The sequence below is a fragment of the Eleginops maclovinus genome, chromosome 24 (assembly GCF_036324505.1).
Source record: "Eleginops maclovinus isolate JMC-PN-2008 ecotype Puerto Natales chromosome 24, JC_Emac_rtc_rv5, whole genome shotgun sequence".
NCBI lineage: Eukaryota > Metazoa > Chordata > Actinopteri > Perciformes > Eleginopidae > Eleginops > Eleginops maclovinus.
The window spans coordinates 4,730,001-4,749,565 of record NC_086372.1 but is presented as its reverse complement, the minus strand read 5'-3'; the positions used below and the strand labels follow the sequence as shown (position 1 = coordinate 4,749,565).

At 42.9% G+C, this 19,565-nt stretch overlaps 3 protein-coding genes and 2 long non-coding RNA genes across 6 annotated transcripts; 3 read left to right on the top strand and 2 right to left on the bottom strand.

Annotated features, from left to right (window-relative positions):
* Positions 1-684: 684 nt before the first annotated feature.
* Positions 685-5,223, top strand: LOC134860654 (protein downstream neighbor of son homolog). Its single transcript, XM_063877425.1, has 12 exons — positions 685-1,233; positions 1,670-1,744; positions 1,863-2,063; positions 2,243-2,421; positions 2,499-2,574; positions 2,721-2,823; positions 3,048-3,135; positions 3,261-3,392; positions 3,514-3,712; positions 3,788-3,857; positions 3,948-4,078; positions 4,355-5,223. The coding sequence occupies exons 1-12, from the start codon at positions 787-789 to the stop codon at positions 4,493-4,495; spliced, it is 1,842 nt and encodes a 613-aa protein (XP_063733495.1). The 5' UTR covers positions 685-786; the 3' UTR covers positions 4,496-5,223.
* Positions 5,224-7,997: 2,774 nt separating this feature from the next.
* LOC134860659 (uncharacterized) lies at positions 7,998-9,376 on the bottom strand. Its single transcript, XR_010165270.1, has 3 exons — positions 9,067-9,376; positions 8,758-8,928; positions 7,998-8,314 (listed from the first exon to the last, which is right to left on the bottom strand). It is a non-coding gene; the product is annotated as an uncharacterized LOC134860659 (long non-coding RNA).
* Positions 8,948-9,855, top strand: LOC134860658 (uncharacterized). The gene is made up of 2 exons (XR_010165269.1): positions 8,948-9,205; positions 9,516-9,855. It is a non-coding gene; the product is annotated as an uncharacterized LOC134860658 (long non-coding RNA).
* A 97-nt stretch (positions 9,856-9,952) lies between these two features.
* LOC134861178 (uncharacterized) lies at positions 9,953-11,630 on the top strand. The gene is made up of 3 exons (XM_063878206.1): positions 9,953-9,986; positions 10,323-11,118; positions 11,229-11,630. Exons 1-2 carry the CDS (start codon positions 9,953-9,955, stop codon positions 11,072-11,074), a joined length of 786 nt encoding a protein of 261 aa, XP_063734276.1. The 3' UTR covers positions 11,075-11,118; positions 11,229-11,630.
* A 3,339-nt stretch (positions 11,631-14,969) lies between these two features.
* On the bottom strand, positions 14,970-19,379 carry nfkbiz (nuclear factor of kappa light polypeptide gene enhancer in B-cells inhibitor, zeta). Of its 2 annotated transcripts, none has more exons than XM_063877430.1 (11): positions 19,151-19,379; positions 18,473-18,567; positions 17,578-17,666; positions 16,990-17,270; positions 16,751-16,856; positions 16,514-16,660; positions 16,332-16,395; positions 16,082-16,251; positions 15,899-16,003; positions 15,655-15,822; positions 14,970-15,537 (listed from the first exon to the last, which is right to left on the bottom strand). In XM_063877430.1, the coding sequence occupies exons 2-11, from the start codon at positions 18,531-18,533 to the stop codon at positions 15,496-15,498; spliced, it is 1,233 nt and encodes a 410-aa protein (XP_063733500.1). In that variant the 5' UTR covers positions 18,534-18,567; positions 19,151-19,379; the 3' UTR covers positions 14,970-15,495. The 2 variants fall into 2 exon arrangements, with proteins under 2 accessions (XP_063733500.1, XP_063733499.1); XM_063877429.1 differs by having other exon boundaries at positions 19,161-19,338.
* Positions 19,380-19,565: the final 186 nt, after the last annotated feature.

The window sequence follows — 19,565 nt, the reverse complement described above, 5'->3', positions numbered from 1 at the left end:
GATGTGATTGATGAACCAGAGTAATGATAAACGAGGGAGAAATTAACAGCGGGAAAACATTTACATAATGTCCTATTAATCACTGTGACAGAAGGACAGAGGTGGAGATTGCAATGAGAGGTGTTGGGGGAGAGGGGGGGGGCAGCTGTACTAGGGAAGTTCACTGTTCTCTGTGGTCATCAATGCACATTTTTGCATGATGATGCACGCTGACTCACAAGGCTTTGCTGTTGCAGCTGCTCTCAAGTCAAATTACCTACAAACACAAGACCAAAAGGGCATAAACTTAAATATGATCATAAAGATGATTGTTTTCTAAGCAAGTTATGGCTTTTACAGTATTTATTCTGGATGTTTTCAGCTCGTGATTCTGTGTGTAATGGTACAGCAACTTCAACATGGGAGGCCTGGGTAATTTTGCAGGTGTCTGTGACAGATTGTGTCACTGCGTACAAAAGAAAGAGCATATCATTCACTTTTCCTAATTCTTAACACTTAATAGACAATATATGTTTTATATATTTATTAAAGATGTAATTTATTGTCGAACTGTTTTAGAGTTTTAATTCCGAAAGTGATAGATTTTCATTCTCTGGTGAGTACTCCAAATTCCATTTTTCTCTCTGTGACCCAAACGCAACACCTACGTGACGCTTGACGTCAGCACGCTAGGCGCCAAATTTGTATAGTGCGGAAGGCGCAACTAAAAAACGTTACAGCGGTGGCAGTGTTTTTAACATTTGTTGTAAACTTTCGAGTATTTTAGATAAACTATTGTTCTGCAGTATGTCTAAACCGGCAGGCTATTCGCCCAACTTCAAGCGACCGGCTGAAATTATGCGAATGAGGAGGAAAAGAACCCGGAGCGACGCCAGTGTCTTCTCCAGCCCGAGCGGACAGGGCTCCACTGCCGGACAAAGCGACTCGTCGCCGGCAGGAGTCCGGCCTTTCTCCCCGGGGCCGTTTTTTAACCCCCATATTCGTCCCGGAGGTGGAATAAAGCGCAGGAACCCGTTCGCAAACATTGAAAATACGTACAGTCCCAGCAAGAAATGTCTCATTTACAAGGAGGACGGACATGCGGAAGCTGTGGACCGGTGCAAGATAAAGAAAATGACAGAAACGGAGGGAGAGGAGGAGATGTCAACAAAGACGGACTGTAATGCAGTGTTGCCTCTCAGTGCGAGGCTGACTGAGGCAGAGAAACACGAGCACCAAGATGTTTACAGCAAGGTCGGTTATACATCTAATATTAATGCAACACACCAACACAAGCTGCACAGCTGTTATGAAATATGTAGTTCAATCTATTAGCCTTTGTATATAACCATGAATAGTCTGTTTAGCCACATAATAATAAGAATCAGAATTAGGGTTAATGTTGTGGTGCAATATCATATTATTTTATCTTGTTATTTATGCGAGTTAAATTGGTTTCTATGCTTTTATTTTGAAATGTGTGGGCACTGGGGGTACCAGGTGTAAAGTGTATATTGGAGACAGGTGATGGTGGGAGCAGAGCACCAGAAGGCACATGGTTTTTTACCAGTCGGATTCAAGCTAGAAGGAGAGCCGTAGGAAAGGCTCAAGAAAAAGATACAACGAATATAGTAGATTTGTTTTTTTGACCGACAGTTTGATATCTGTACTCTTGTGTCCTCTGCTGCAGGAATGTCTTTCTTTCTCTGAAGATGACTCTCTGTTTGAAGAAGAGGAGGAAGATGTCGTGAGTCCACTCATCAAGGTTGGATCCTTATCTGGATGTTTTGCCCTCTGATGAATCGTATCCATACAAATGCCTTACATCTTTTGGGATGTTCTAAGCCACTTGTTTAAATACTTCTTTCAATGTCTCTTCCCAGAGTCCCCAGGCCATTGCTCCTGCCTCCATCGCTCCCCCCGTGTGCACAGTGTTTCCCACAGACTGGAGCCTGAAGACGCGCCTCCTCTTCACCTCCCCCCTCACCCTGTCCTGGGCCGAGCACCCCAAAGCTCAGGAGGAAGCCCATGGGCTGAGTCAGCACCTCAGAGCTCACTTCAGCACGCTGCCGCACAGTCTGCAGGTAGACTCACCACCGTCTCTCTTACGTATGACATTACAGCCGTTGTCCACATGTTTTTTTTTTTAACTTAACTTATCGATGTAGAGAAAGAAGGACAACAACACCAAGTAGGGAACATGATTGTCTTCAGCAGCTAAGCAGGCGTAGGGGCATGTAAATGAATGTCATTGCATCTGCAGGATCCCCGGTCGTGCTCGGAGTTGCGCTGTGCGTTCCAGCAGAGCCTGGTGTACTGGCAGCACCCCTCCCTGCCCTGGCTCTCTCTGTTCCCCCGCATTAACGCTGAGAGGAGCTTCACCGGGAAGTGCACCCCATGGGCCCAGGACCGCGCCCTGCAGCAGAGTCTCATGAGCGAATGGTGAGGCTGGATAAACGGCAGCTTACAGAAACTGTTTTGTGACCTTTTTGTGACGTGGGACTCTGGTTTTCTCTCAGGTCGGTGAGTCTGTCCTCCCTCTACAGTCTGCTGAAGACCAAGCTGTGTCCGTACTTCTATCTCTGCTCGTATCAGGTACATGCTGCTGTTTTGAATCGCTTTGATCACATTATAAAGGAGGGAGAAACATGCATGGTGTGGCTTTTCATAATGTATAACTGTTGTGTATGAACTGGTATGTTTCTCACCAACTCTGCTTATTTCCCTCCCCCTCCTCTCAGTTCACAGTGTTGTTCAGGGCAGCAGGAGTGGGGGGGTCCAGCAGCATCACCGCCCTTATCTCTCCCACAACCCGGGGTCTCAGAGAGTCCATGAAGGCTGAAGGTGAGTCTTACCATTTAGATATTTATTCAAGTTGACAAATCAAATCTGGAAATGCCCAGACAGCTCTTCATCAAAATCCGCGTGCATCATTAGATTTGAACCCCCCCCCCATTGTTATTTTTTTCTAATTGTACAAACATCTTCTCTGCATATACAGACTTTGTTTTGTGACTGCATGATCTGGATTTCCGTTGTTGACTCCTCCCTGTTGTGTCCCTGTGCAGGTATAGAGTTCAGTCTTCCCCTGGTGGAGGACAGGAGACAGAGCAGGGAACAGTACACGCAGCAGGGAGAGGAGGAGGAGGAGCAGGAGTAAGTGTACACTAATGCAACCAGAGGGTGTGTGTGTGTGTGTGTGTTGTCTGCAATGTCAGACTAGGGAGTCTAGAGACCACTATCACTTATTTATTCCTATATAATTTCTTATTGATCTGCAGGTGTTCTGAGCTGAAGGAGGCCGAAGGAAAGAATGACGGAGACAACGATGATGAAGACGGCGACTTCTCCTGGCTGAAGGAGATAGGGGTCCAGGACCAAATCAAGAAGCCCGACAGCATCACCATCCAACTGTATCCTCCTACTGCTGAGCCCGACTGTCAGTCACCCTGTCTGCTTCCAACATGCTGACTCCACTCTGTTGTTACTTCAATGCATTATATCTGTAGTTAAAGCTCCTTGACCCCAGTGCAGGCAAAAGGAGGGTCAGATCGTGTCCCTGGACCACAAGCCGGAGTCTGTGGTGTGTGTGGAGGGAACACACACCTTCACCCTCATCAACTTCCTCATCAACTGCAAGAGTCTGGTGGCTGCAGCGGGCTCCCAGGCTGGGTTACCCCCGACCCTTCTGGCCCCCAGTGCCTTCAGAGGAGCCACCATGCACACACTGAAGGTATGGAGAATCGCACACACACAAATGCTGCTATGTCTGCATATGACTGAATGTGTGTGTGTGTGTGTGTTTTAGGCTCGCAGTGTGAATGTGAAGAGCCAGATTGGGGGTTCCTATCAGAGCATCAGCAGTCTGGAGATCACAGGTACTCCTTTAACACATTTCGTATCTCCATCATTTTGCTGGAAATGGTAGCGAGCTGTTTGACAGAGACCGTGTCATTTTTCTCCTTCAGGACCTATCCTCCCCTCGTCTCTCCACACCATCACCACCCTCCTCCGGCCGGCACAGAAGGGAAACTTCTCCACTGCTCTCTACACACACACTCCTACCGCTGTCATGAACACACATACCACGGAGCCGCAGGTAAGAGTGCCTTTTAATGGAAGGAGCACATTTTGATAGATCTTGTATTGCTCCACTTGCTCACAGCAGTTGAGATACTCATGAGGGTTTATAAGGTGGTCAAGTGTCCTGCCCATCAAACACTTGTTTAAGTATTCAAAGTAATATATAATGTATAGAAATGCAATGAAATTTGCTCCACAATTATCCACCCACTGGATCCCAGGAATGCTCCCGTGACTATGATGTGTGTGTAGCTACACCTGGTGGTCACTCACTGTACTCCTGTGTCTGCAGAGCTCTTCAGGCTCCCTGGACCTGACTGCCTGTGGCCTCCATCCTGCCTCCATCCAGCAGCTGCAGCAGCCCTCCACCCTGGGAAAGACTGCTCTGAGCCACATCAGCATGAACAACTACAGCTACACCTGGAGGAGCTGATAGAGGAGACATGGTGCCATCAGCTCTCTCTCCATTTGATTGTATTTTGATCTGTCTATATATGTCTTCAAATGCTGGTATTCTATCCTGAGTGTGTTTTTATCGTTGATGAATGTATTGTTTTAAAATGCATTTGAATGACTTGAATTTAGTTTTATTTGAAAGAAGGTGTTTTTTCGTGATGACATACTTTCAGTTTGATCAAATTAAATGAATGTTATTTTTTTTAAACTTACAAAACAATAAATAAATAGTAAGTATGATCATGCCAGTTTAGTGTCCCCCCCCCCCCTCTGCTTGTCAGAAACTCTACTTAATTTAGTGCCAGCTGACTGGATGATGCACAACAGCTCACAACTTCACCAGCTGACAGATACAACAGTAGAGAGACTGGAGGGAATAAACAGCGATAACTGGACCTCTTCATCCTGAAATATGTTTGACATATAGAGGTACCTGCACAGGTATAAAGGTGGAGCTGTCACATCAAATGGCTCAGGGGGATAGGGTACATACTGTGAGACTGCAGGTTGTGGGTTCAAAGCTTTTCAGGTGCACTCGTCTTTAAGGTCCAAAAACCCAAATGAAGGAGTCATAAGCTCTACGGAACAATAACGTATCAGGACAAATAGCTCAGAGGATATGTGACCGGTCGGAACACCTGAGGTTGTGTGTTCGAATCCTTGTAAAGTATACTGATTTTAAAGTGCTTACTCTAAACGAAGAAGATGAATGTGCCCAGAGAACAGCTCTTCTGGTACATGAGTTGGTGGCTGATTGGGTTTGTTCTCGGCGTTTAGGCGCCTGTGTCGAGTTCGGATCCGCTGCTTAGCATGTGCAGGGTTCGAGTATCGGACAAGGTGGCTAAATACAATAGGTCAATAGATTGAGGCAACAAAAGATGAGAGCAGGATGATGTAAACATTGAGCTCAGTCAGGGGGGATAGAATTCCTTTTCTACAGTTATTTTTGTCACTTTATAACAACAACAATAAAACTACATGAAATGACTGAAACACTGTAACTGTAAGCTGAGTTATAGCCAGTGGAGGATGGTTTCAAAGTACATTTACTCAAGTACTGTACCTCTGTACAATTTGGAGGTACTTGTACTTTCCCTGAGTACTGCTTTTACTTTTGGTACTTTAAGTATATTCTGATGTTCTACTTTTACTTGCGTTAGATTTTGAATGAGGACTTATACTAATAACAAAGAACACCTTTGATGGATCCTTGGTGGCGAAGTCTGTAGGGACTTTGCTTGGGAACCTGAAGGTCACTGGTTCAAGTCTGACCATGAAGTATGTCTCATTCACCAGGAAGAGCTTGGACTGTGTCTTTTGAGGTCAAACCCTGAGATGAAAATGTCAAATATGCAAAGGAACATCCAACTCTGTCAGGTCAAATGACTCACGGTGATAAGAAGCTGCCTCGATGTTCGGAGGTTGTGGGTTCAAACCTTCTGCGTTCCAGTGACTTTTAAGGTGTCTGCCTCTAAAGGAAGGAGTCAAATACAAGTAAAAGCAGAGAGCTGTCATCTGGACCCATAGCTCATGGAGATGGAACACTGGTTGGTAGACCAGAAGGTTCTTGGTTTGAGTCTTGTGAGTTCCAGTGAGTTTTAAGGAAGAGGTCAAGTACCTTTTATCAAACTATAATGTAGCTTTATAAGGGTTGTATAGCATAGGTGTGCACGCAAAGTTGGGGGGAGGGGGGTGTGCATGAGGTAGCGATTTCAGTCCAGGTCCAACACCCAAAGTACAGAATAAGATCACCAAACGAAACATGAATTTGCACAAGTCAAATGGCTCACTGAGATAAAACACTGCCTTAAAGACTGGAGGTTCTGGGTTCAATCCTTATTATTTGCACTGATTTTTCAGCTAAAACATCAAACATGATGAACTGAAATAAGAAAGAGAAGAGAGTTTCATTCACATGTGTTTGTGCCTCAATTGTTTGACACACTAAACTATTAGTGCTTTCTCAGACAGACTACACTATGACTATTTGAGATATACTTTGTATGACAGGCTACTGAACACCATGCCAAACTCTCAGGTCAAACGGCTCAGTGAGATGCACTTTTGTTCTGAAGAACTGAGGTTTCAGGTTCGATCCCCATAAGGTGCAAATGTTTTGGATGTTCAAAACCCAAAATGTAGAATAAGATTACCAAATGAAACAGACTTCATTGAAGTCATATGGCTCACTGGGATAAAACACTGCCTTGAAGACTGGAGGTTCTGGGTTCGATCCTCTTTATTTGCACAGATTTTCAGGTAGAACATCCACAATGATGGAAGAAAGAACAGAGAAGAGTTTCTCATTTACAAATGTTGGAGGCACAGTTTACTGAAATACTTCACTGACAGTTTTATTGGATGGACTAAACTATGACTTGTTCTATTTCCTATTTTACATTTTCTTTGTGACAAATCCTACCAAACAACTGATAACTGCCTCAAGTGAAATAGCTCAGTGTGATATGACACTTCTCTGGTGAGCTGAAGTCTTAGGTTCGAATCCCGGGACATCCAGGCATTTTCAAGTCTAACACCCAAAGTGGAGAATGAGTTTACCAAATGAAGGTTCTGTCTCTCAGGACAAATAGCTCAGAGGGTTAAGTGACAGGTCAGTAGACCTGAGGTTGTGTGTTCAAATCCTTTGTGAGCTGTAGTGATTTTTAAAGTGCTTTACTCAGTGGAGAAGTTAAATGTGCCCGGAGAGCAGAGCTTCATGTACATGTATGTGGCCTCAGGGGTTTGTTCGCGGCACGTAGGCGCCCGTGTCGAGTTCAGATCCACCACTTAAGTGTACGGGGTTCGAATACCGAACAAGGCAGATAGTTACAATAGGTCAGAGGTAGATCAGTGAGGCAGAGTAGGAAGGCAGGCAGGCAGGCAGGCAAGGAGAGGCAGACACATTAGGAAGGCAGGCATGAAGGAGAGGCAGGCAGATGCAGTGGCAGGCAGGCAGACGCAGGCAGACGCAGGCAGACATAGTAGGCAGGCAGGCAGGCATGAAGGAGTGGCAGGCAGGCAGTCGTAGGCAGACACAGAAGGAGAGGCAGGACTCAGATAGAGTAAAGTAGGGGTCAGGATAAGGAAGTACAGAAAAAGAGAATTTTTTTTTTTTTTGTATTTTTTTTGTATTTTTGGTTCCTGAAAGCAGCAGTGCAGCCGCAGGGGGGATTCGAACCCTGGCTGCCAGGATTCTTTTTTGGCTCACTGTGCACCTGCTCTACCAGGTGAGCCACCGGGTAATACAAAGAATAATAGGTTGAAGTTTTATTTAACATAATAAGTCAATATCACCTTTAAAAAAATAAAAAGTGTTAAAAAAATCAAAGTTTATTTTAGAAGTCATTAATTAATGACTTCTAAAATAAACTTTGATTTATTTTAACACTTCTTATGATTTTATAAAGAAATTTCACATTTTTAAGACATTTCTTTAAAATTATTTATGATTTTATATATTATATCATTAGCTCTGACTTTTTACCAAAAATTAAATCTTTTTTTTTTTACACTTCAATGAAATAATTGTGAGCCTTTAATGACTTTTTATGATGGTTTTCTATTTGCTATATTTATGACTTTTTCCGACACTATATCAGATTACTAATGGCATGGTAAACTATTATGGTATTTCTAAAGCTTTTACTATCCTAGGACTTTCTGCTGACATTTAAAAGTGTGCGCTTACCAAGACTTTTAAATATCATACTTTACCACGAGTGGAGGAAGAAGAGGACGAGGATGATGTGAAGAAACCCGGCTGTCCTCAGGTTTGGTCCAGAAACTCTGCACTCACCTGGGGAGAAATGAAGAGAGGGACAGCATTAGGATTATTCTGGTTTAAGACATCTTAAACTTTTTCAGGGATTTATTTATCAGCATCTGTTTTACTTTCTTTCTAAAAGCTATTTTATCTTATTGTAATTACAACAAATATTAAAAATGTGATTTTTATGCTGCTGCAACGAAAACATTTCCCAAATTGGGATCAATAAAGTACTTCTATCCATCTATAATGAAACATATCTTTTCTCAGGACACATCAACATGATTGTTTATGATAAACTACAATATTATATTTGTCACACGATTCTAAACTATGACTTAATATGACTCTAAATCCAGCCATTCTACATCAAGTCACCTTTTCACTGCAGGACTTTTACTGTGTGCTTTACTGGGAGCTAACCTGACTCTCGCGCTCACCAACAGCACTGTCTACTAACAGTATTTACTCACCAACGCTGACGGGATAGCAGAATGTGCAGGCTGTTAGCAGTGAAGGTAAAACGCCCACAAGTGTATCCACACCGGCGCCATCACGCTGCTTCTATGCCAGGTGTTGCACGATGATACTTCCGGGGTGTGTCCTGCAGAGAGACTGCAGAGGCTGAATGCATCACATGTGCTCTGTAGACAGCATGTGAGTAAACCGTCAGTTAATCAAACTCTGCAGCAAAATGTGTCTTCAAACTGGATAAAGTCAATGTATGATATATTCTTGCAATCCCAAACATGGAGAAGCGTACGGACAGCAGAGCGTCATACCTCGTGAATGAATTGAATTGTTGTTGTTAGCATCTGGAGCTAGCTGCGCTAACGGATATAAGGATCTGTTTCTAGAACAAGGTCGAGGAGAGTCCTCTCCTGTCAGATTGAGAGGCTCAGATAACTACAGCTCAGTGAGGTACAGGACTCTCCCAGAGTTTAGAGAGTTAACTTTAGTCTGAGTTATCTCAGTGGGTCTCAAACGGTTTGGTCACCATTCATGTAAATGTGGTAGCAGCCCTGACAGGCCACTGGGTGTCGCTGTTGCGCAGGGATTGATTGTGTGTCCCTTGTGGGGGAGCGGTGTGAGTTGTGGGGGATCATTTTATACTTTGCAGAGTTAAAAGCGCCCAAACAGGGAATTTATGTTGCTAATGGGTTGGTTGAGAAGTCTGTTGACCTGTTTGTGTTTCAGCATGTAACTCACGTTTGATTTCCCTCCATGCAAGGTGGACGAAGGAGAGCTGCCAGTGTGCATGAATAAACCCCAGCTGAGTGTCTCCACCGCCATCCCGATCTGCTGTGTCCTGTTTCCTCCCTGTGCACAACACCCCATCACATAAGAAACACAACGCAGAGTCCCAGGGTGTTTAGAGAGGCTACGGGACATGTGGGTTACATACACATATTTCCAAGACACATAAAATGATATCATTAATATAGTTATAAAAAACAACAGAATAAATCAGACAGACTGAAATCATTCCAATTAATGCTATAGGACAGCAGAACAAAAGACAGTGTGAAAGGGGAGGGATTAGTTAAATATGCATGAATACAAAGAAAAATGTTAACTAGATAAAATAAGATAATATACAAAACAACGACATTGTATATTTTGTCGACAAACTTACAAATAAAACCAAACTAGTAAAGTCTGTTGATCATGTCGGTTCAGTGTTACCCCTCTAGTCCAATCAGTACATTGAATTAAATTGTAAAAAAGGATTATTAATTAACTGTTATAAAAATCATCATACATTTAACATAAAGAAAAGTTTAGAATAAATATATTGTAATGTTCCACAAAGAGGCGGAGGCAGGACTGAAGTGCTTCTTTAATACTCCAGCAGAGCGTTTGACTCCGGGGACAGGACACAAGCTGAAAGACCAACTTCATTACCGAGCTATCTGACGCAGCAGCACCCTGACACGCTGCAGGGTCAATGTCACACCTCTGCTCACCCAACCACAGACCCGCACACGACCAACCCAACTGTGCAGCTCTGTGATTGGCAGAGAGATGGCGTACTGAGTGCAAGGACATCTGCTGCAGGAGTCCAAGAATATCTGCTGGAGGAGTCCAAAGACATCTGCTGGAGGAGTCCAAGGACATCCTCATCTGCTGGAGGAGTCCAAGAATATCTGCTGGAGGAGTCCAAAGACATCTGCTGGAGGAGTCCAAGGGCATCTGCTGGAGGAGTCCAAGGACATCCTCATCTGCTGGAGGAGTCCGAGGACATCTGCTGGAGGAGTCCAAAGACATCTGCTGGAGGAGTCCAAGGACATCTTCTGGAGGAGTCCAAGGACATCCTCATCTGCTGGAGGAGTCCGAGGACATCTGCTGGAGGAGTCCAAAGACATCTGCTGGAGGAGTCCAAGGACATCCTCATCTGCTGGAGGAGTCCGAGGACATCTGCTGGAGGAGTCAGAGGACATCTGCTGGAGGAGTCTGAGGACATCTGCTGGAGGAGTCCAAGGACATCTGCTGGAGGAGTCTGAGGACATCTGCTGGAGGACTCTAAGGACGTCTGCTGGAGGAGTCCAAAGACATCTGCTTGAGGAGTCCAAGGACATCTGCTGGAGGAGTCCAAGGACATCTGCTGGAAGAGTCCAAAGACATCTGCTGGAGGAGTCCGAGGACATCTGCTGGAGGACTCCAAGATTATCTGCTGGAGGAGTTCAAGGACATCTGCTGGAGGAGTCCGAGGACATCTGCTGGAGGACTCCAAGATTATCTGCTGGAGGAGTCCAAGAATATCTGCTGGAGGAGTTCAAGAATATCTGACATCAATGAAGACGTCGTCTTCTTGAGTTTCTGGAAAACTTAAGGTACTATACTATATATTTTTTTCCGACATACTATACTGACTTTTAGTCATTAGTACTCAGTCATCAAGTTCCCAAATTCATGGTGTCTTTGTCTTCTATTCTCTCCTCAGCAGTGCAGCGAGCCCCCCCCCCCCCCCCACAACAGCCACGGCATCAATGAAGACCATGGCGTCCTAAGCTTCTGACAAACATGAGGACATTTCTGATTTTATGTAAATATATGTAAATTGTATGTATTAGTACTAGTATTTATATTAGTAGTATCAGTATTAGTATTATTTAGCAGACTGGGGCCCCCCCCCCCCGCTGCCCGGGCAGGCCCCCCGCTACCGGGCCATCATACCCCTCCCCCCCCCGCTGCCGGGCCAGCCTCTCTCCCCTGGCTAGCCACCCGGCTAGCCACCCGCCCCAGAGTTAGCACACTTAGCACACTTAGCACACTTAGCATACTTAGCACACCTAGCACGCTAAGTATGCTAAGTATACTTTGCTGCATTGCTGAATAAAATGTTTGGATAAAACTTAAAGTATTTGTCTGCTTTCTTTTGAAATGTAAGTATTAACATGATTAAAACTTCCATTAGTATATCCTCAAAATAAGGGGGTTCGATCCCAGTGCCACCCATCGCTCTCCCCTTAGTACTGAAGCACTAACCTCCACACTACTGGTGACACTGGCCCTTAGCGCTGAACCTTTGGCTGTATTTGACTTCTTCATTTTTAAAACACACCTTAAACTAACAACGCATAAGACCAACCATCCTCTATCTCCATGAGCTATGAGCCCTGATTACAGCTCTCTGCTTTCACTTCTTCATTTTTAAAAACACACCTTTAAACTATGTACTATACTAAAAGTATAGTACATCACAGTAAATATTATAATAAAAAGTCAAATACAAGTAAAAGCAGGGAGCTTTCATCTGATTCCATAGCTTATGGAGGTAGAACGGTGCCTGGAAGAACAGAAGGTTGTTGGTTCAAGTCTTGAGCCATACAGTGAGTTTAAAGGTGTGTTTTTAAAAATGAAGAAGTGAAAGCAGAGAGCTGTAATCAGGGCTCATAGCTCATGGAGATAGAGGATGGTTGGTCTTATGCGTTGTTAGTTTAAGGTGTGTTTTTAAAAATTAAGAAGTCAAATACAGCAAAGGTTCAGCGCTGAGGGCCAGTGTCACCAGTAGTGTGGAGGTTAGTGCTTCGGTACTAAGGGGAGAGCGATGGGTGGCACTGGGATCGAACCCCTTAGAAGGCAGGTGATTTCTCGAGTGCTCTCAAGGGTGGAGCCAGTGGAGGCAGCAGAGGTGCGGTTGGAGATGGCCAGTGGTGCAGTTGGAGACCTGGGGGCATATGCCCCCGGTGTTTCGGAACAATACATGCAGGGGGTTATGGAGATTAAAGCCAGAATCAGCTGGCCTTATACTGGGAACACGGTAAGTAATGGAAGTATTAATCATGTTAATACTAACACTTCAAAAGAAAGCAGACAAATACTTTAAGTTTCATACAAATATTTTATTCAACAATGCAGCAAAGTATACTTAGCATACTTACTTAAGTGTGCTAACTCTGGGGCGGGTGGCTAGCCAGGGGAGAGGGGGGCTTGCTACACTGCTAAGGAGAGAAAAGAAGACAAAGACACCATTAATTTTGGAACTTGATGACTGAGTACTAATGACTAAAAGTCAGTATAGTATGTCGAAAAAAATACATAGTATAGTACCTTCATTTTTCCAGAAACTCAAGAAGACGACGTCTTCATTGATGTCCTTGGACTCCTCCAGCAGATGTCCTTGAACTCCTCCAGCAGATGTCCTTGACCTCCTCCAGCAGATGTCCTTGCACTCAGGTGGGGAGTAAAGAACAAAAAGGCACCATAACGTCAGTACAGTCTATTGAAAATGTCAGAATCAACGACATAGTATAGTATGTTGAAGACATCAGAAAAAAGTCAGAGTACAGCACCTTAAGTTTTCCAGAAACTCAAGAAGCCTCCGTCTTCATTGATGTCAGATGTCCTAGCCCTCCTGTGGGGAGAAGAGAGGAAAGAGACACCATGAAGTCAGTATAGTATGTTGAAAACATCAACATACCACAATTTAGGAACAGCTGGCTCATCATGGGTACCTTCATTTATTGTTTATGTCTACCAAACATGGCATGTTGTTGGTCAATCAACACATCCACACGTCTTTAAATCAGAGTAATCTGTTATACCATCACTGGAATGAAACTATATATATATCTTGTTCTTCTTCTACGTTTCTATCAAAAACTAATAAATTATAGTTTTTGATTTAAAATAAAAGGGATTACAAAGGAAATGTTTTTTGTTCCTGTTTTTTATTGTAGCCTATGGAAAAATCCCACTGTAATATTTTTACACCAGACCACCATTACATGTTTCATCTCGCGCACCCCCTGGTGGCAGCTCGCGTACACCACACTTTGGGAATCCCTGGAGAATGTCAGAGGGGAAATTATAGTCTGTTAAAAATAAAGCTGCAGTGTAGTTTGTTGAACATATAATGTAAAGTCATAGTACAGCATGTAGAACAATATAAAAGTACATCATTTAGAAAACATGACATGTATATACTATGACCTTTATTACATTCATTTACTTTTTTATGAAATGTGTTTAAAGCAATAAAGAACTTTTAAAATGCGGTATTGCTACTTTTACTCAAGTGACACATCTGAGTACTTCTTCCATCACTGAACAAAAGCTATCTCACAAGTCAGGGGCGTCCAAACGTTTTTCACTGAGGGCCAAATACAGAAAAATATACGAAGGTCTGGGCCCCTTACTAGAGTTGAAATATATTGCCTCTTAACTTAGGTTATAAGTTAGCAAAATCAATCAAATGTAGGTAAGTTATGCTTGATACTTGAATATGCTTTAGGAAAAAAACATCCTACACCACAGCTCTCCGTAGGGCCCGCTCAGAGTGCTTACAATAAGGGGGAAATGAGGGTATATTTCAAGCTTGTTCTGTAAATCTGTTATTGGGCTTTTTTTTTGATCAACTTACATTTGTTAGACAATGTTTTCGACTTTAATTGCCTGAATTTAGTTGAAAAGTGGGTTCATTAACTCATGAAAACAGTGTAATATGTGTTTACATATCGTCTTGTGCTTGACTTATATTTAAGTACAATATAAGTCAAGCACAAGTTTCATTTGTGGGCCATATGACATTATCCTTTTGAATTAGCTGAGGGCCTATTTAAAATAGCCGGCGGGCCACATTTGGCCCCCGGGCCATAGTTTGGACACTCCTGCCACACGTTATGACGTCCCTGTTTATTGGCCCCTGCAGCTAGAGTAGCACATGAACAAACGTTAGCATGAGTAAGCTTCAAGCTAGCAACAGGCAGCGACCAAGTGTGTTTGTGTGGCTGTTCAGCACCTACCTCATAACACAAGATGCTCCGGCTCCTTCTGCTGTTTTCCTCCTCTCTCTTTCCACGTCCCTCTCCTCCAGAGGCATGAGGAGGCCCAGCAGCAGCAGCAGCAGCAGCAGAGGTGGTTAGTGCTTCAAAGTGCCTCAATAAACATTCATCTGTTGTCATCGCACAATTTATCTAAATAGTTAGCACTGTGATAAACACCATTTCATGTCATCTTAGTGTAAAATACTCACATTCTGTTTACAGTACGTAGAATTTGTTTTATGTCTTATATAATTGCATTGTTAGAGGAGCTCAGGACTTAAGATTTTCATTGACGTTTCTACACTTGAGCTTCTGTGAATATGAAATCAAAACCTTTGAATATTGAACCTTGTTCAAACACTGAGCTGATAACCAAACTCTACATTTAATTATGAAAGGCTAACTTTGGAACCGAACAGATTTCAATGTTCTTTATTTTTTTGTACATTTAGATTTTTGTTAGGTACATTTTGTGACAGAAATAACATATACAAAACATCCATAGTCTAGCATGTCATACATTTGTGATCAGTTACCTAACCTTTAATCGTTCCGTAAACTAATACTTCACTTTGAGAGGAGTACAAAAACATCACTGCTCCTTATGGAGATTGAAACTAAAAATACTTCTGCTTTCTACAAAGGTCTAGTTTCACTGTGAGCTATTTGATTAAAACGATTTAAAGGAATTTACTAAAGAGAAATAAAAAAAACACAACCTCAGCAATAAATCACCCAAAACAGATGTTGATTTACAGAGCATATTCCCAATCCTTAATCTTAAACAAAACAAAAACAGAAAGGTCATATCCTCACTGTCTCTTTGAGCATTACATGGTAATGAACAATAAGCATGTTTCACTGAAACAACCAGCATCTGCCTTTTTCTGGCAAATAATTTAACAATAGATTGGACTGTCTGACTGACAGTGATTTTGAGCTTCACTTAAGCATGTAAATATTTCCCTTCAGGAACTGCCGCACCTGAAGAAAATTAAAGAAATCAGATCAGCAATTATTAACTCGATGTTCAGACACTTAAACATTGTATGGGGAAACAAACGTCCACCTATTATTGCCTTTGTGTGTGATCAGAAATACCTTTTCCCCAATGGGTCCTCCAGGCACCAGCTGACACGGCAGTTCATTTTCAAAGTTCCTGCTCCCGGGGTCCGCACCCTTCCTCATCAGCAGCTTCACAGCTTGCACTTGGCTTTTATGATTTTGCAAAGAGCTGACAATGTGCAGGGCCGTGTTACCGCTGTATGTCTGAAACGTACAGCATTGTACATTAGATAATGTGCAGTGTGTGTGTTTCCCATTGATTGCAAATAGAAACACTAACCTTGAGATTTACTACTGACTGCGGCTGGTCCAGAAAAATGTTGAACAGCTCCACGTTTGCCTCCTCGGCTGCCATGTGAAGACACGTCCTTCCACTCTTTTGATCCTGCACAAAACAATGCAATCTTCAACGTGATGCTAAAAAGCGTCACATGTACCCAAGTCAAATCATTTTCATAGTTACCCTCGTCCCACTTGAGGCTCCTGTAAGCAGGAGAGTGTTGATACACTCGACGTACATGTGTGCCCTCTGCGCCAGCTCCTTTTTCATATAGGAGCACAGATTTCTCAGAGTCCTCAGCTCTTTAACCACAGCGTTGTGGGACAAGACAGCTGCGTGCAACGGCGTTAAACCTCAAGAAGGAGAACAGCAGGATTTAATCACGAGGACACTTCATACATACCAGCTTTCAACTAAAATAACACGTACTCACCATCGTAGTTGAACATTTCAACATCAACCTGCTGACCAGTCACCTTTAGTGTCCTCCAGATGCTCTGTGGAAGTACAGGTGTGGATTTGAAGGTTTAAGTTTACACTACTGCACAACATTTTTGAGGTTCCAAATTAATCTTGGCTCCATGACATTTGAACATGCCAAGCGTTTTTCCATACCTGCAGGCTGAGAAAATGTCCTTTCTCAGCACACAGATGCAGAGGAGAGCGGCCCCACAGGTCCCTGGTGTTGATCTGGGCCCGGTGCATCAGCAGGTCGTGCACTATGAACTGCTGGTTGGTGGCAGCTGCTATCTGAAGAGCCGTCTGTTAACAAAGATCATGGCTTTACTTGTCGGCTTTGAGTGCGTGTCATTAACTGAGATGAACACAGAGAGCCTTGCTCAGGGTTTGTACCTGCCCGTTGTGTTCTTTAATGTCCAGGGAGCCACTTTGAGACATTTTGGCAGCGATCACATAAGCAAGAGCACGCCTCCCTTGTGCTACTGCTATGTGGAGGAATCTGGCCGAAAAAAAGAGCCGTTTTTGTGCATATGAGCTACATGTGAAGTTATGTAAATGAATTTGAATTACTGGATGTAATAAATTGTTTGGAAATAGAAAGCCTGGAGTATGACTGGTAGCTCAATACATACGTGTCACCATCAGCATCCTGCTTGCTGAGCAGCTCAGGAGAAACCCCCCCGACCCTCTGGGCCTGCTGCTGGATTTGCCAGTGAAATAAGGTGAGTTTCCCTCCAGCATCAGGAGTGGGATGTTGCAATTGTGGAGGGGAAGTGATGCCATTTTCAGCATACTCATAACTAGCTTTGGGCTGTCCTGGAGGTCCAAACAGCTGAGGACTCACGAAGGCAAACTCCTCAGACTTTGTAGTTTTAAATTTGAAGTTCTCGTCGTCCTGCAGGCAGTTCTGCTTCTGAAAGAGAAGCATATGAATGTAATTCAGGAGGGTTTTGAAGCCGATCAAATGCACATTTGCCACTTCCTGCATAGTGACTTTCACTTTTGAAGGAATGCTTAACTTCAAGGTTTCAAGGTTTCAAGGTTTCAACTTCTTCCTCATACTGAAGGAACTTCCTCATAATCAAACTAGAAGAAAAAAGATCTAACATTTGATCAAATAGTCGAGTCGATTGCAACATTTCTTAGAAAAAAACAAACCCTACATTAACTCTGGCTTATAAGTCATCCTAAACTTGTATGGTCATGTTGCTGTGACTTACTAAGCGCCTCATCACGAGCAGTTCCTTCACAGTCTTTCTGTGCATGGCGTGGGCGTAGTCTGGCGGCCTGGGATCAGCGACAAGGAAGCCTACGACAAACCAATGCCTGTTAAAGAATCCTCATAAGCATACAGGCATTCAAAGTATTTGGCCAACAAACAGGAGGGAGAGTTCAGACTCTAGATTACTCATGTCAAAGTCTTGACTCAATTCTAACCGGCTGTAAAAAACTGTTTATTAAAATTTGAATCGAAGTATAAGGAAGCCCTGAAAGGCAAATGAGAAAAATACATATCGGGTAATCCCTTTCTAAAGCTGATGTAAATTAGTTTCTCGTGTGTGTGTGTGTGATTAAAAACAGTCGGAAAAAACATCAGGTTATATTTCTAAGTTGCTTTTTATGATCTTGTTTTTGGATATGAAAAAAAGTGTGTTTTTTTAAAGTCACACACACACACACACACACACACACACACACACACGAGAAAAACTCTGACTTAGAAGATCGATCCACCAATCAAATGTATTCAAAATGCCCAAATAAAAAAGTACATCAAGGTACCTTTTAGATTTTAGAGCGCAAACAAAGAGTAGCAGACGGGGAAACACTCAAGTCTGTTGTATATTGTTCCTCTCAATGTTGAATATAACATATTAAAGTACAATACATGTAACTTAAAGATGTCCTGATCAAATACAGAGTCAAAGACGCTGTAGTTAAAAGTGTGGCTTATTTCAAACGCAGTACCACAAGGTTAAAGTCAAGTGCGAATGAAGTGGGACAAACACAACACACAGAGGGGCTTCCTCATTCCCCCGTGTACTGAACACAAGGCATCAAATGTCAGGAACCACCGAATAAAACTACTACGTGTTTTCATGAATCTTATATGACCTTGATTCTGGTTTAAGTTGGCCCCTATTGGTAGAAACTCGCTCCTTCTTGGGTCCAACATTGGTAAGGAGTTATTTTCCCCTTCTCCAATACACCTGGAAGGAAAAGTAAGTCCGTCAGCAGAAGTGTCAAAGACAAGGTGTGATAATAAAGAGACTGCCTCAACAGATCAGTAACGAGGAACAACCGCTGCAAAACACCTGGGGGTCCTTCCTGGTTTGACTGGCACAAAGGTGAGTCTACTAAATAAAGTCAAACATAAAGGTCCGAAACATTTCAAAATACACCCTGGAACTTCGGGTTGATTCAGTTGTAGAAGTATGTGCATATTAATCACAATATAAAAACATCAAGTCAGGTTAAAGTCCATTTCTTCAGCGGAAAAACAGAGCATTGAAAGTTCAGTTAATATGCAAATGAGCTCAATGTGTTGCAAAACCACAGTACAATCCAGCCTTTATAACTAAATGTTAAGCCTATAAGCGACTCAATTGCAGAGCAAACATATTATTTGAGCTGAGGAAAAGCATTCGTTTTATATTTTTAAACGACATTGTTCTGCTAGTTCCCCTAAAGGACACTACAAGGCTTGTGTTAATGACATTTAAAAGCAAACACACAGAAAACAAGTGGTGAAAAACAAGGTTTCCGAGTATTAAACGCCTGTTAAACACTTACTTCTGTAGACGCCACAGTGTGAAAGCCTGCAGGATGAAGCCTCTGTGTTGTAGAAGTGAAAGAGCAGGAGTTCACTTGCATGTGATGTTGGTACTGACCACTCCTCTGTTATCAGATCCCATTTGTTGCCGAAATAACCCTGAAGAAAAGCAGGTTAGGCTTGGCTTTCGTCCCAAAAAAACAAAAAACCCAGCCAGCTTGTTATGTTGGCAAACGAAGAAAAGTTGTTATTTTAAAACTGAATAGATCAACAGATAAGCACACACACACACACACACACACACACACACACACACACACACCCCTTACTTGCTGGCACTCTACTGGTCCCTTTTCTTAATGGTCGTTATGTGTACTATAATAATAATAATGCATTAAAAGGTGATTATAACTCACTAACCAGTCAGTGTTGGCT

What these genes read in the sequence shown, in the direction of transcription:
- LOC134860654 (XM_063877425.1), top strand. Translation starts at nt 787, where the DNA reads ATGTCTAAACCGGCAGGCTATTCGCCCAACTTCAAGCGACCGGCTGAA. An exon ending in GACAGCATCACCATCCAACT is followed by an intron (nt 3,393 to 3,513) that starts GTATCCTCCTAC and finishes ACCCCAGTGCAG; the next exon opens with GCAAAAGGAGGGTCAGATCG. An exon ending in CAGCAGTCTGGAGATCACAG is followed by an intron (nt 3,858 to 3,947) that starts GTACTCCTTTAA and finishes TTTCTCCTTCAG; the next exon opens with GACCTATCCTCCCCTCGTCT.
- LOC134861178 (XM_063878206.1), top strand. Translation starts at nt 9,953, where the DNA reads ATGTCGGTTCAGTGTTACCCCTCTAGTCCAATCA. An exon ending in TTACCCCTCTAGTCCAATCA is followed by an intron (nt 9,987 to 10,322) that starts GTACATTGAATT and finishes TGGCGTACTGAG; the next exon opens with TGCAAGGACATCTGCTGCAG.
- nfkbiz (XM_063877429.1), bottom strand. Translation starts at nt 19,231, where the DNA reads ATGCAAGTGAACTCCTGCTCTTTCACTTCTACAACACAGAGGCTTCAT. An exon ending in GACATTTTCTCAGCCTGCAG is followed by an intron (nt 16,396 to 16,513) that starts GTATGGAAAAAC and finishes GTACTTCCACAG; the next exon opens with AGCATCTGGAGGACACTAAA. An exon ending in GAGCCTCAAGTGGGACGAGG is followed by an intron (nt 16,004 to 16,081) that starts GTAACTATGAAA and finishes TGTTTTGTGCAG; the next exon opens with GATCAAAAGAGTGGAAGGAC.